This window comes from Emys orbicularis, chromosome 25 (genome assembly GCF_028017835.1).
Source record: "Emys orbicularis isolate rEmyOrb1 chromosome 25, rEmyOrb1.hap1, whole genome shotgun sequence".
Classification (NCBI taxonomy): domain Eukaryota; kingdom Metazoa; phylum Chordata; order Testudines; family Emydidae; genus Emys; species Emys orbicularis.
In genome coordinates this window covers 14,018,690-14,032,392 of record NC_088707.1, presented here as the reverse complement: position 1 = coordinate 14,032,392, position 13,703 = coordinate 14,018,690, and the positions used below count along the sequence as shown (strand labels likewise).

The window sequence follows — 13,703 nt, the reverse complement described above, 5'->3', positions numbered from 1 at the left end:
GCATTTGATACTAACGTTCCCTCCTTGTGATCAATTCAGACGCCAGAGAAGGAACTTCATGACTATGCCACAGATCTTCAGCAGAAAACCAATAAACCAAGCTCTCTGCTACAGGGACTGCCCCGGGATCCGACCCAGAGGTGAGTGTTCCCTCACCACCTCCCCCACTGCCACCCCCACATACGTGCACGTAGGGGAAAGGGACGTGCTCCTTCCTGTGGTGAGGTGAACTGTGCGGCAGTACTGGGGTGAGGCTGTGCCCAGGCTGCAGGGTGCTTGTGCTTCTCATGGGGATTGTGAAGGGGCAGGAACAGTTCATAGGGATACAGGGCCTCTGCAGTTACCTGTCCTATAAAGGCAGCACCTCCCATAGCCCACTGGAAGCTGATCATATGGGATGCCCCTACCTGATCCTAATGGGTGATCTCTGTGAAATGCTCCAGGGGGAGACAAAACCAAGGTCTGGCCAATGTACCATGTGTAGGGAAGACTTTTTTTCTGTGCCAAAGCTGCCATAGGAACAATAATGATCCAGCCCCAGTAACTGATATACTAAGGTACTAGTGGTAGGAAAGTAACTGCCCTTTCTCCAGGAATCCCAGTAATATGGGTTCTGCCAGCAGAGCGGAGTCGGAATTCCCAGTGTGGCAAATGGCATGTGAACCTGAACTTCAGACTAGTAGAATTCACCTCTGGAAGCTCTCCTTACGTCCTGGGCTTCTATAGGGTGTGCCTGGGGTGGGTCCAGGAAACAGTCTGCTGGGATCTCTGCCCTAAGTCTCCTGCCAGAATGGATCCCTTGGGAAAGTTACTCTTCAGGGGGAGGCCTGGGGGAGGGGGGCATTTAACTTAAAACCTGGCAAAGTCTCACTGCCAGCCTGGCCAAGAACCAGAGGTCCCAAAAGCCCAGCCCAGAGTCCCAAGTGCCCCCTGATACCAGCTCTGAAACCAAAGGGTGACTATAGAGTTGACAACCTGCAGGTTCTGTTGCTGGTGAACTCATCAAGCAGCAATTCCTTCTCTGCTATTGCAGTCTTAAAATAGTCTGACCAGATCTTACCGCCTTGGATTGGGCTCCACTGCCCGATCCATTTACAGCTGAGATGCAGCCTTTGGACTGGCAGCAAGCTGCAACACTGCAGTAAAGTTTGGCCACCCCTTGTACTAACAGTCTGTGCTCTTGCGCGGCCCTAAGAGGACACCTGGAATTGAAAAGGTGTGTCGGTGCTTCCTGGAACCAATGCAGGTAGGTGGTATGTGGGTGTGAGGTGCTGGTGATGGAACCTCGGTGCCCAGAAGACCTAGGTCGAAGTCACTATTTTCAGCTTACTAACTGGTTCTTGGGGCCAGGTTCTCACCTGACATGGGAGGCATAGAATATCAGGATTGGAAAGGACCTCAGGAGGTCATCTAGTCCAACCCCCTGCTCAAAGCAGGACCAATCCCCAGACAGATTTTTGCCCCAGATCCCTAAATAGCCCCCTCAAGGATTGAGCTCACAACCCTGGGTTTAGCAGGCCAATGCTCAAACCACTGAGCTATCTATCCCTCCCATGCTACACTGCGCTAGCCTATTGGTGACAGTGTTAATCTCTTCTAGCGAAACTCATGTTCTGGCCCTTTCTATCCCAGGCTGGTCCTTGCTGTCCTGCATGTTGCACAAAGGCAGTACTTTCTGCTGAAGGCTGCCAACCTCCTAACCCCTGACATGGTCTCAGAGTTTGAGGAACTGGAATACCTGGTGCAAAGAGAAACCGGTAGGAGTCAAGAGCCAGCTGGGACTCTGGGCGGACCCGAGGTGACCAGTGAAAGCATCCCAGCCCAAGAGGAGCAGCAGCACTCGGCTAACGGTGAGCTTGTGTGGGTGTGGTCTCCCGAACAGCTGGGCCTCAACCCCTATGTTCTGCTGTCCCCCCAGGATTTGAAGTGTGTGCCTGAGTGACAGGGCGGAGAAGCCTGGAAGGCTCTGTGCAGTGGCTCACCCTTTGGGGTGGTCACTACTGGCCTCCCTCCCAGTGGGAGTGGCTGCCTGCCCTGGACCTCTGGTGCTGCTCCCTAGCCTCCCCTGCGGCCCAAACTCCCTAGCAGGCTCGAGCACAGCTGGGTGCGACGTGTGTAGCCCCAGGCTACATGGAGCATGAACTCAAATGCACTTTGAGGGTGGGTGGGCAACTGAGTGGCTGCAGCACTGGGACCTGGTGCAGTGGCACAGCCTCTACCCCCAGCTAAGTACCTCTGGTTAAAATCAAGCTCAGTTAAATCATTACAGCTCTGGGCAGATGAGCTCTGAGTGCAGGTTGCGGCGTTGGTCACACTTGGTTCATGTTTGAAGGCTTTCTCTGTAACTAATAGGGGCCAGGGACACTTGTTGTTTCAAACAAGCCAGCAGTGCAATTATACACAAATTTTAAAAATGTGGATGTGGCCATTTATATGGCAGGTTAATCACATTCACAGAAGCCTGGGCATAGCCCTGTAAGCCATCTCCCAGCACCGTATAGCTGAGGCTCTACAAGGCTCCTCTCTGTATGACAGGTCAGTATTTCCTGGGTTTACAAATCAGGGAAGTGAGGCTTAGAGACTTTACAGGGTTTCTTTTTAATTCTATGTTTAGACTTCAGTGCTTTTGGTGCCTGCACAAAACTCAACCCAGTGACCCCACAGCTCTTCCAGCTGCTGGCTACCCCTCCCCAAAACCTGGGGAACCAGCATTCACAGACGGGCCTAGGGATCCGTCTCTCATAGATACTGCCACCCATCTCCAGAGGCACCTGCCACGTAAAATCAGTAGCCATACCAAAGTGCCTAATGGACTTCAGAGTCTCAGGGACCTCCCCCTTTTCACAGTAAAAACTCTGGTCTGGGTGGGCAAGGCTTTTTGTTTGTTCTTTTAGACTTGTTCTCTTGAGGTTGACTTGTTCCAGGGTAATGTTTACTTCTTTGTTGTTTTGGTTGGCTTGGGTAGAAGGGGTGTCATGCCTGGTCTCTGGATTGCAGGGACGGGAGACAGCAAATGTGAACGTCTAGTGCCCCTCCCTGAGAACAGCCCGCTAGCAGCCCCCTTCCTTGTAAACCAGAGGGCTGGTTTTCACATCAACCTCAGGCACACCATGCAGTGACAGATGCCTTAGAATCACTGAGGAGTTGGGCATCATCCCTCTGTGAGCCAGAAGGAGAACCCGGAAGACCTAACTCCTAATGGCTATGACTGTGCCAGCATGGCCTTTCATACCTGCTTTGGGGTGGAGGCATGCAGGAGGCTCCGCTGTAGGACTGCTTAGTGACTGCTCTGGACGGGCTGGCACTTAAGAGGATAGGGGGAGATGTGGCTATATCTCTTAACACTCTACTTACCTACTCTCCTAGTTGTACCATTGGCCACCAGGCTGCAGGGTGCGCCTGCCACAGAACGTGCTGCCCCGATGACGAGGGCTGTGACGCGGTCCTTGCAGAAGCTTGTGTTGGTCCCTAGTCCCTCAGCCAAGACTCCCAGCCTGCCAACGAAGAAGAGGAGGAGGTCGGAAATGAGCAGCCCATCCAAAACAGGAACTCCTGCCACGCCAAAACTGCAGGCGAAGCGCCAGCGGAAATCCTCCCTTCCTGGCCGGCGAAGGCGAAGGGGCTCCGCAAATGAATCAGCTGCTCCTCCAGTGACAATCAGTCACAGCACCCCCATTGTTAAGGAAGCTAAACCTGCTCAACTAGTGCCTTATTGCACCCCAAAACCCTGCCCAACAACAGTCACCAAAAGCCGGGTGCCCCTGACAACATCTGCTGCCCAAAACTGTTGCACTCCAGCTACGCTGACCATCCGAGACCTGAATCTAACCTTTGACCTTGCTGAGGACAGCTGTTCATCTGGTGTGGACAATCCTGTGAAATTCAGTGCCCCCGAGTTCCCTGGCTGGGAGAACGTCCAGTGCGTCTTTAAAAAGCCCGAAGGTTCCTTCATGCCCAGGTTAGTGCTACTGGGACTCTCCTATCTACCAGTTCCACTGTAGCCTACTCACTGGGTTGGGATGGGGAACTGGGCTGGTTCATTTCATTCTGCCTTCTACTCAATTTCATTTTCTGGTTCATCTGTACTAGTAGGATGTTCCTGTGGCTTTGAGTCAAAATGCTACAAGGGGATTCTTTCTCTGAGACTCGTATACCCCCAAACTAGCAGTCAGATTTGTGAACCAACACCAGTCTAACTCCATTGTTTATGGAGAATTGGAAAGTGTTTAAAAAATCCATTCCTCCTCGTCTTTTCCTGTCGATATCCACGAGGAATCTCTTCTTCAGACAGCTTGTCCAGCTCGAAAGGCTTGTTAGAATCCAGCAGTACCTCGCCTCCCCTCTGAATGCTGTCTTAAGGCACTTGGCAAGTGCAGATAAACGAATGACGAGCCTGTTCCATTGTACCACCTTGATTTTGACTCCTCCTGCAGCTGCACGTCAAAAATGACTCCGGTTTGAGCTGAGTTGTATAAACCGAATGTGTATTGGTCTGTAAATGCTGGCTGGGAATGTGCTTGCTGACAAAGTAGATACTCCAGAATACCCTTTCTAGAAGAAGCAGTGGGGAAACCGAGGCACAGTGGGGTAGTGACTTGCCCACGGTCACCGTGCAAGCCAGGAATAGCGTCCAGGAAGCCTGACTTCAGTCTCCTACTCAAATCTATAGATGCTGAAGCCTTGCTTGAAACTTTAGTTATAAAGGTTTGCATTTCATCCATCTAGCTCAGAGGTGGGCAAACTACGGCCCATGAGATCGTCCTGCCCGGCCCCTGAGCTCCCAGCCAGGGAGACTACCCCCGGCCCCTCCCCTGCTGTTCCCTCTCCCCCGCTGCCGTGTGGGGAGCACTCTGACCCACCGCTCCTGCCGGGTTGCGCGGCTTGTGCCCACCCACCTCCCAGGCTTTCCAATAAGCCAGTCCTGCCGCTCTGAGTGGCATGGTAAGGGGGTGGGAAGCAGGGGGGGTTGGATATGGGGCAGGGGGTTCTGGGGGCAGTCAGGGGACAGGGAGCAGGGGATGGGGTGGAGGTTGGGGGGGGCGGTCAGGGGACAGGGAACGGGGGGGTTGGATAGGCGTGGGAGTCCCGGGGGGCCTGTCAGGGGGCGGGGGTGTAGATAGGGGTCGGGGCAGTCAGGGGACAGGGAGCGGGGGGGGAGGGTTGGATAGGGGGTGGGGTCCTGGGAGGGGGTGGTCAGAGGACAAGGAGCAGGGGGGATTGGATGGGTTGGGGGTTCTGAGGGGGGGGAGCGGGAAGTGGGAGGGGGTGGATAGGGGGCGGGGGCCAGGCTGTTTGGGGAGGCACAGTCTTCCCTACCCAGCCCTCCATACCGTTTCGCACCCCCGATGTGGCCTTTGGGCCAAAAAGTTTGCCCACCCCTGATCTAGCTGGTGAGTGAGACCCCAATTCCCTGACTGTTTATGGAGTCAATCCCTCAGTAGTCTCAGTTAATGTCCCATTTCTCCATGGTGTAGCCCATAGGGTTAGCTTGCCTTTATTATATTCCAGGGGTCGGCAACCTCTGGCACGCGGCTCGCCAGGGTAAGCACCCTGGCGGATCGGGCCGGTTTGTTTACCTGCCGCGTCGGCAGGTGCAGCCAATCGCGGCTCCCATTGGCCGCGGTTCGCCGCTCCAGGCCAATGGGGGCTGCGGGAAGCCGCGGCCAGCACATCCCTCGGCCCGCGCCGCTTCCCCCAGCCCCCATTGGCCTGGAGCCGCGAACCGCGGCCAGTGGGAGCCGCAATTGGACGAACCTGCCGACGCGGCAGGTAAACAAACTGGCCCGGCCCTCCAGGGGGCTTACCCTGGCGAGCCGCGTGCCAGAGGTTGCCGATCCCTGTTATATTCACTGCTTTGCCTTCATTATAGGAACTCTTCTATATTTACAATGGCAATGACAGTCCAGAGGAGATGGGCCTGAGATTCTGTCTAGGAGAGAGTGTCTCAGTGCACGTGTGTTAACTTGTTATCTGATTGGATTCAGAGCCTCCGTGCCCATGTTCACCATGAAGGGCTCCTCCATCCCACCTGGCAGCATCCCGAAGCCATCCTCGTTGGTCTCTAAAGCAATGGGACAGAAGAGAAGGCGTTCTGTGAGGTGAGAGCTCGCTGGAGGCAGCCAGCCCAAGACAAGATCACCAGCTGGTGGATTGTGTGCGTCCATATCCTCCCTCTCTGGTTCCCCAGCAGCTGTCCAGGGAAGCCCATGGAGGAGCAACTGTCTGAGGGACCACTGGAGCATGCAGTTCTTGTGCTTCCCTTCTGAGCCTGACTGCTCTCCCTCTCCAGTAACAGGCCGCCTCGCCCCAGGGCTGAGGCAGGGGAAATGGCGTCAGGATTGATGTTGAGGGGGATGAAGGTAAAGCCTAGAAGTGACTGGGGCTGTTCAGGAGCCCCGCCCTGGGGGCTGGGATTGAAATGGGCTCCTGCTCTCTAGTGGGCGTTGCTAATTGCCCTGCCTTCCGTTCCAGCACTGCCTCCCGCTCGCTGGGTGGGCTGCGGAGCCAGAGCCGAATTGCCAGGCTCCGGAGCAGCAGTGTGAAGTCCTTGCAGACCCCAAGTATCCCAGGTAACCCCGTCTCTTCTCAGTGCTTGGCTAGGCAGGCTGGGGAAGGAGGGCCCCCAGGCTGGGCCTTCCAGCCACTATGGGAGCCACCCCTGGGCTCAGGCCTGGCCTTGGCTAGTACAGGTGCCAGATGACCCTCCCCTGCTACATCTGAGCAGTGGCCCTTCTACTCAAGGGTGGGGTACAGGGAAGAGCTGCCTGAGATGCCAGTGTTGCAGTGACTAGGTAAACTTCGACAACTTATGCAAATCCTTGTGTTTCCCCATTGTGTCCAGGCAGCCCACCCTGGGCGCCTGTACCCATCCCCCACTGCCACAGCCATCTGTTCCCAAAAGCATGCTCAGCCCTAGGGTGCAAAGAGTGCCTTGCCTCACTGAATCCCGCCCTGTCTGTCAAAGAGCAGCACGCATGGGCCCTTGCGGGCTGGACTGTGGCAAGGAGGGGAATAGAAACATGGATCAGAAGATCCTTTCCTCCTCCTGTGCCGAGCGGTGGCTCTGGCACTGCCCCTTGAGCTTTCATGCCTGCGTAGCACAAGAGGAGGAGGGCAGCACGTCTATAAAGGAAGCATGTGGGACCTACTGGCTGGTGCCAGGGGGTGGGAACTGGGCTCCAGGGCTCCATTGTGGAAGTGTGGGCTTGCTGCAGGTCTGGGAAGCTCTGAGGGGCGGCAGGGGCCAGCGATCCTGTCCAGTGATGCTCAGGCCTCTGCTTTTATTGTCCTTGTTTGTGTGTTTTCACCTCCAGAGCGTCCTTCCTGCACTCTGGCCAAGAGGAGCAGAGCAGATCTAGAAGTAGTTGGTGGAAAAATGCTGGCTGCACCCAGATCCCAGGCCATGAAGCTTTTCTGCTGAAGTGTCCTTGGACCCCAGGGTCATCAACCCAGGGGCCACTTGGCTGTTTTAGTTTAGCGCTGCCTGCCAGACCAGGCCTGGGACAAGGCCAGCATGCCTGGAGCATGGACATCTTCCCCCTCTCCTCATGTACAGACTGGGCTCGCACCTCCCTTCTGTGGCAGTGTTCCCTGAGCTGCCACTCCCTGGGCGTTTGGGCAGCACTCCCCTCGGTGCCAGCTGTTCAGTAGAGTCTCCTCAGGCCTTTCCTGATCCTGCTGCCTCCCTTGGCAGTGTAGCAATGAAAGGAGGAAGTGTCTCCTCGCCCTTTCCCCCTCTGCAGGGTGCTCCTCATCTCAGCAGTGGAAGGAGAAGACTGGAATGGGGTGTTCTGCCAGCAGTTCTCTTCCCCAGCCCAGATCCTAGTCGTGTCCAAAAGCTCCTCGTTGGTGTCTGGCACTGGAGCCGTGCAGCACCCCAGCGTCCCCAGCTCCTGAGCTGAGCAACTGTGGCAGAGCACTGCCGGGCTGGGGGCAGACTGCTGCACCTCCACCCACCCCAGAGCAAAGCGTCCTTGACCCCTCCTGCTCCGTGCACTGCCCAGAAACTCTTCTCCTCGAGGGCCAGAGTCGGATCTCCGTTACACCAGTGACTTCGCTGGAGTTGCTCGGCATTCACATTGCGCCTGGCTTGGTTTTACTAATGGAAACCGGCTGGGGCTGGGTTCTTAGCTGGGCTTCGGGGTGTCTCCTGAGCAGCACATACAGGGCTCCTCCAGTCAGAGAGAGCCCTGTATTTTTATACCAGATGGATTATCGCTGTTCTGTCTTTAGATCCTGTGTAAACTCCTCTTCAGTGTCTAGTGCTAACAGATGGCTGCAGCACTTCCCTTTTTAATAAAACTCTGAGGTGTGATACTTCTCACTTCCCTCCCAGCCAGAGCCTGTCATGGAGCTGCTTGGGGATGGGCCCTGCTCCGGTTCCCTAGAGAGCCAGTGATTTGGATGTCCAATGAGCATGTACCCCATGGCCCAGGCTCTCTGAAAATCTCAGCCAAGGCCTCTTCCACCCCTGTCTTCTGTTCAGTGCTGCACCAGCTGGAAGTTTTCCAGTGCCCCTGAGGGCAAACGGGGTGAAACCCCAGGTAACTGGGCTTGATCTAGAGAGAAAATATTGTGTGTGAGTGGCCACGCCTCCTGCTAACACTAAGCAGGGGCCTGGGTGTGAACTGCAGTGGGAAATGTCCCAACCTCTCCGTTCTGCTGGACCCTCCTCTGCTGCCCCCTCCAGCGACCGTTCGTTTCAGGCCAGTTCCAGCCATTGGTTCGCATCATTCCATAACTAGTGCTTGGCACTGCCTCTGCCAAGGGGAGGGGAAAGTTTCTCACTAGCGACCCCCTGACGTCACCTCTTCTCTGCACCCCAGAACCCAGCTCACATCACCTTCCTCAGTGCAGTCAAACTGTGCCTCCCAGACAGCTCTGCATGCGGCCCCGATTTTCTTTTCCTTCTAATACTTACGGGCTGGCAGAGGGGCTTTCAGGCTGTGTCTTCATTGCAATAAAACACCCGGGGCAGGCCTGCGTCAGGGGCTGTACAAGTGCAGTGTAGACCTTCGGGCTCAGGCTGGAGTCTGGACACTGGGACCCCACAAAGGGGGAGAGGGACCGACTTGAAGAAGAGCTCTGTGGAGCTCAAAAGCTTGTTTCTCTCGCTAACAGAAAGTTGGTCCAATAAAAAATATTCCCTCCCCCACCTTGTCTCTCTAGTATCCTGGGACCAGCTCAGCTACACTAACTCTGCATCCGTTTGGGGGCGAGGACTTTCTTGCACAAAGCCATGGGCCCAGACAACCCAGCTGAAGATTCACAAGCCTGTTACAATCCACAGAGAGGGGTGCAGCAGTAAGCCAAGGATTTTCAATATGCCGATCTGTTTAGTATGCTAACACCAGGCTCAATTCCCAGCGAGCTGTCCCCTTTGCTCCTGATGCAGCCCTTCCTGACAGCCAGCCCCGGGTTTGCTTAGTGATCTGCTGCTTCCTGGGGGGGTTACAAACTTCCACTGCCCTCATTATTTCAGCCCCTTTCTGGTGTAACGCTGGAGAGAGCTGGATTGCAAAGGCAGATGCTCGTGTGCACCCGCCTTTGCATTGTTGGAGGCTGGAAGATTATAATTAAAACTTTCAGCTCCCTTAAAGTTAGGTCCTCTCATTAAGAGGCGGATGGGGGCTGGGGGAGAACCCAGCTTTGCCTCCCTGGAGCTGAGTGACTGATGTTTCTCACAAGAGACGCTAACACTTTGATCCCATCTGCGTAGGAGCTGGGAAAAAATAAATATCTGGGGAGATTAGCTGAGACTTTCTGTTCACCCCAAAGACCTTTCCCCCACCCTCCCTACAACATCTCTCACTCAATCCATCCTTCCTGCGCTGCGGAAAAGCCGTTGCCTCAGCTAACAAGCTCACAGAGCTGAGCCGACAGACGCGCCGCCTGGCAAGGTGAGGCAGACAAGCAATTAAAAAGTGTCGCAGTGGGTCAGAGTTGCCTGCTGCTGTTTTAAAAGGCCTGGGTGTGATTCTAGAGATCAAATGGGGGTGCAGGTGCAGCTGGATGCTGTAGCCAAATCCCCCCACCTGCGCCCTGCTCCAGGTGAGAGCTGCGCTGCCTGCATGCACAACGTCAGCTGCTGCCGGATGTCTCCGCTGTTCAGAACTAGGCAGCGTGGTCAAATGTCCAGAGCGGGGAACCGGGTTCTGCTCCTGACTTGCTGCCCAGCTGCCACCATTACTGCTCATTTCTGGTTTGCTTTACGTTCCCGAATGAGGGCCGGGGTCCCCTGGTGCAAACACGTAACAGGAGAGACAGCCCCTGCCCCAAAGAGCTCACAGTCCGTGCAGACAAGATGGAAGGGGGACGGGGATGAAACATGTAAGCAGAGGGTGAAGGGTAGCAACCAGCATGTGGTGTCTGTCCGTGGGTCAAGGAGCCTGCCCATCTCCCCAGGCGCTGGGAGATTTAATTAACTGCACATGGGTGAGCTAGCGTCACCAAGGGGGTGGGGGTTGTGATGCTGAGCAGCGTAACGCCTAGGAATGCTGGGAGCCACAAAGCCAAGTCAGGTGCCCAGGCTTCCGCTGCAATGAATGGGGAAAGTTGGGCCCTTGGGAATGGGAATCATCTATGCCAGCCAATGGGTGATGCTGATCATGGGGGGGGGGGGGTGCTAAGCCCCGCCTCTCTCAGTGAGAGGTGCCCCTAAATCCAGGCTATGACCTGTGACCAGGACCTCCCCCCCCCCCGAGGCAGGGCCTTAGGCAGAGGAGGAGTTAGGCAGGCGGCTCGGGGACTGAGGTGCTGGTGTCCACCCAGCTGGGATGGGGGAAAGCCCAGGTTCAATTCCCCCCTTTCTGCCATGTGGGGGGGATGGACAGATTTGAACTGGGCTCTCCCATCTCACTGCCCTAACCCCAGGGCTACCGGTACAGTCTCACACTGGTCCAAAGGACACTGATTATTTAGGCCACAGCTCGCTGGTTAGGGCGCTCTCCCGAGAGGTGGAAACACCTGGTCTCCTACATCCCAGGGGAGTGCTCCAGCCCCAGGCTAACGGTCACCACTGTCTCCTCTCTGGCCAGACCCACGCTGGTAGGCAGCCTCTGAGCACCCACTGGCTCAGGCCTGCATGTGCCTAGCCTCTCCCCGCTGGAGCAGGGTGGCAGATGGTGTCTAGCTGGTGAGAGGAGGCAGCCATGCATGTGTCCAGAGGCAGAAACGTAGGCGCTTGGTGAGCTTCTACCCTGGGAGTTTCAATACCTGAAGGGTCAGGCCGGAGTGTTGTGGGGCATAAACCAGGACTTAGGCCCCTACGTCTCTGTGAATTATCCCCATGGAGCTGCTGGGACGGGAAGGGCTGAGGAGAGACTGTAACAAACCTGCAGCCACCTAGAGCGTCACACCCCCATGCTGCACGGCGGGGCACTCGGAGCTCCCTGGGGGACAGGAAGGCTGGAGCTCAAATCCTCCTGCTCCAGGAATCCAGCCCCCTGCTGCTTGAGCCAAAGGAGAAACTCCCCTGGGAGTTCGTGCTCTGCGGCCTGTGACACTGGTGCAGTTCTGATTCCACCCAGTGGAGGGCAGTGCTTGCACAGGCGTGCTCTGGTACACGGTCATTTATATAAACCACAAGGAGTCCGGTGGCACTTTAAAGGCTAACAGATTTATTTGGGGATAAGCTTTCGTGGGTAAAAAGCCCACTTCTTCAGAAGCATGGAGTGAAAATGACAGAGGCAGGCATTATATAGTGACACATGAAGAGACAGGAGTTACCTCACAAGTGGAGAACCAGTGTTGACAGGGCCAATTCGATCAGGGTAGATGTGGTCCACTCCCAAGAATAGATGAGGAGGTGTCAATTCCAGGAGAGGCAAAGCTGCTTCTGTAATGAGCCAGCCACTCCCAGTCTTTAAGGTGCCACCGGACTCCTTGTTGTTTCTGTGGAGACAGACTAACACGGCTGCCCCCTGGTACTTGACAGTAATTTATAGACTCTCGGTATTTTTAAACGAAAGCAGAGAGCTGCTGCTGCTGCTGCTGGGCCCAGATTTGCGCCAGCAGGGGAAGCACTTGGAGATTTGGGGCTTGGCGAGCAGGCGGCATCTGCTGCAGGGGGCTGATCTGCTCGGCTCTGGTTTCTCCTCACAGCAGTGTGGCCTAGTCACGGAGTCCTAGCATTTAAGGCCAGAAGGGACCCCAGATCAGCTGGGCTGACTGCCTGTACAGCTCCACTGGGATGGGCTGGATTTTCCGTCGGGAAACGTGCATTTCACCATACCCACAAAAGTACTTCCCTGGCCAGCAATCGCAATGTACGCGCAGGCAGAGTATGCTGCCTGCGAATTGACGAGTGCTAGCTTTACGGAGACTGGATGTTGTGAAGTGTGATGTCACCCCACCGTAACTCTGTTCAACTGTGATAACTTACATCGATAAAAATGGGGGGGGGAAAGCTTCAAAGTAAACCTTGCTGTTCTCCAGCAACATTACAAACAAATAAAAAACAAAGTCTGCCAAGCCTGTGTACAGCACAGGCCCCCACCAGCCCTACCCAGCCCCCGCACTCGGACCCCAACAACCGAAATGAGCCCAAAGCATCACAGCCCTCAGGACACTGGACTACGGTGTCAGAGGCCGAGGGGTGCCAGGGCCCAAGGCCCCTGCAAGGGCAGGGAAAAGATTGTGTGAGATACACCAGGCTAATCCTAGCCAGTGGCACCCCCACCCCCTGCAGGCTGAGGTGAACGCAAAACCCCCCAAGGCCTCTGCTCATCTGACCTGGGAGGATATTCCTGCCCCAGCCCACATGTAGCAACCAGTTAGACCCTGAGCTTGTGAGCTAGACCCACCAGCCAAGCCCCTGAGAGAGAGAGAAAATGCCCAGTGCCACCCCAGAGCCCTGGCGCTCCCCAGCCAGTGTCCCAGCCCAGCCACGGCCATCCTGAGGCTCCAGAGGAGATAAACAAAATAAAAAAACAGACTCTATTGCGGGGAGTGAAGGGGGTGTCCCTTCCCTTCCTTATCCCTGCTGGTGACTGGCTGAAACCATGAGCTTTTTAGGACCATAAGACATAACCTGGACGGGAGGGAGCCAGCTCTCTGAACAGTCCTGTGTTCTTCCAGACGCACGTGTCATGCACCTTCTCTGATGATCCCACACTGATATCGGTGAAGCGTCCCCGGTGAGCAACCAACACTGGCATAACTATGCCTAAGTCGCCTTTTCTGTTGCTGTGCTCTGTAGCAAGGTGGGCTGGGGACAAGCTAGGGCTGTGCATGCCATTTATCGCCCCATCGCAATTCGGGAACCCCACTGCTGCAAATCCATCCACCATGTCCTGCACATTGTCCAGAGCCACAGTCCTGCATAGCAGGAAACCGTTAATGGCCCCCCCACCATGGTGGAGTTTCCAAATCCAAAATGATTTCCCACCCACCAGTAGCACTCTAGCATTGCAAGTGTCCGCAGTGCAATCACCACACGCCTTTCCACTGCCTGTGCAGCTCTCATTTTGGTGTTCCTGCGCTGGAGAGCTGGGACAAGAGCAGCGCTCAGAGCCAGGAATGTGGCATTTCGCACCTGAAAGTTCTGCAGCCACTGCTCATCACCCCAAACCTGCACTGTGATGTGACCCCACCAGTCAGTGCTTGTTTCTCAGGCCCAGGTCTGCAGCTGCTCCGTGAATGCCACCAATAACCCTGAATTTTTGCTATATCTCTCAGCAAACGGTCCTCCATGAAATCCTCCT

General features: G+C 55.6%; 1 protein-coding gene across 1 annotated transcript in view; it reads left to right on the top strand.

Annotated features, from left to right (window-relative positions):
- KIF18B (kinesin family member 18B) overlaps positions 1-7,420 on the top strand; it is a 29,079-nt gene extending 21,659 nt beyond the window's left edge. The window contains exons 10-15 of the mRNA XM_065422708.1: positions 40-140; positions 1,633-1,850; positions 3,367-3,958; positions 5,985-6,098; positions 6,472-6,569; positions 7,314-7,420. Coding sequence (XP_065278780.1) covers positions 40-140; positions 1,633-1,850; positions 3,367-3,958; positions 5,985-6,098; positions 6,472-6,569; positions 7,314-7,420 — 1,230 coding nt within the window. The remainder of the gene's footprint in view (positions 1-39; positions 141-1,632; positions 1,851-3,366; positions 3,959-5,984; positions 6,099-6,471; positions 6,570-7,313) is intronic.
- The last annotated feature ends 6,283 nt before the right edge of the window (positions 7,421-13,703 follow it).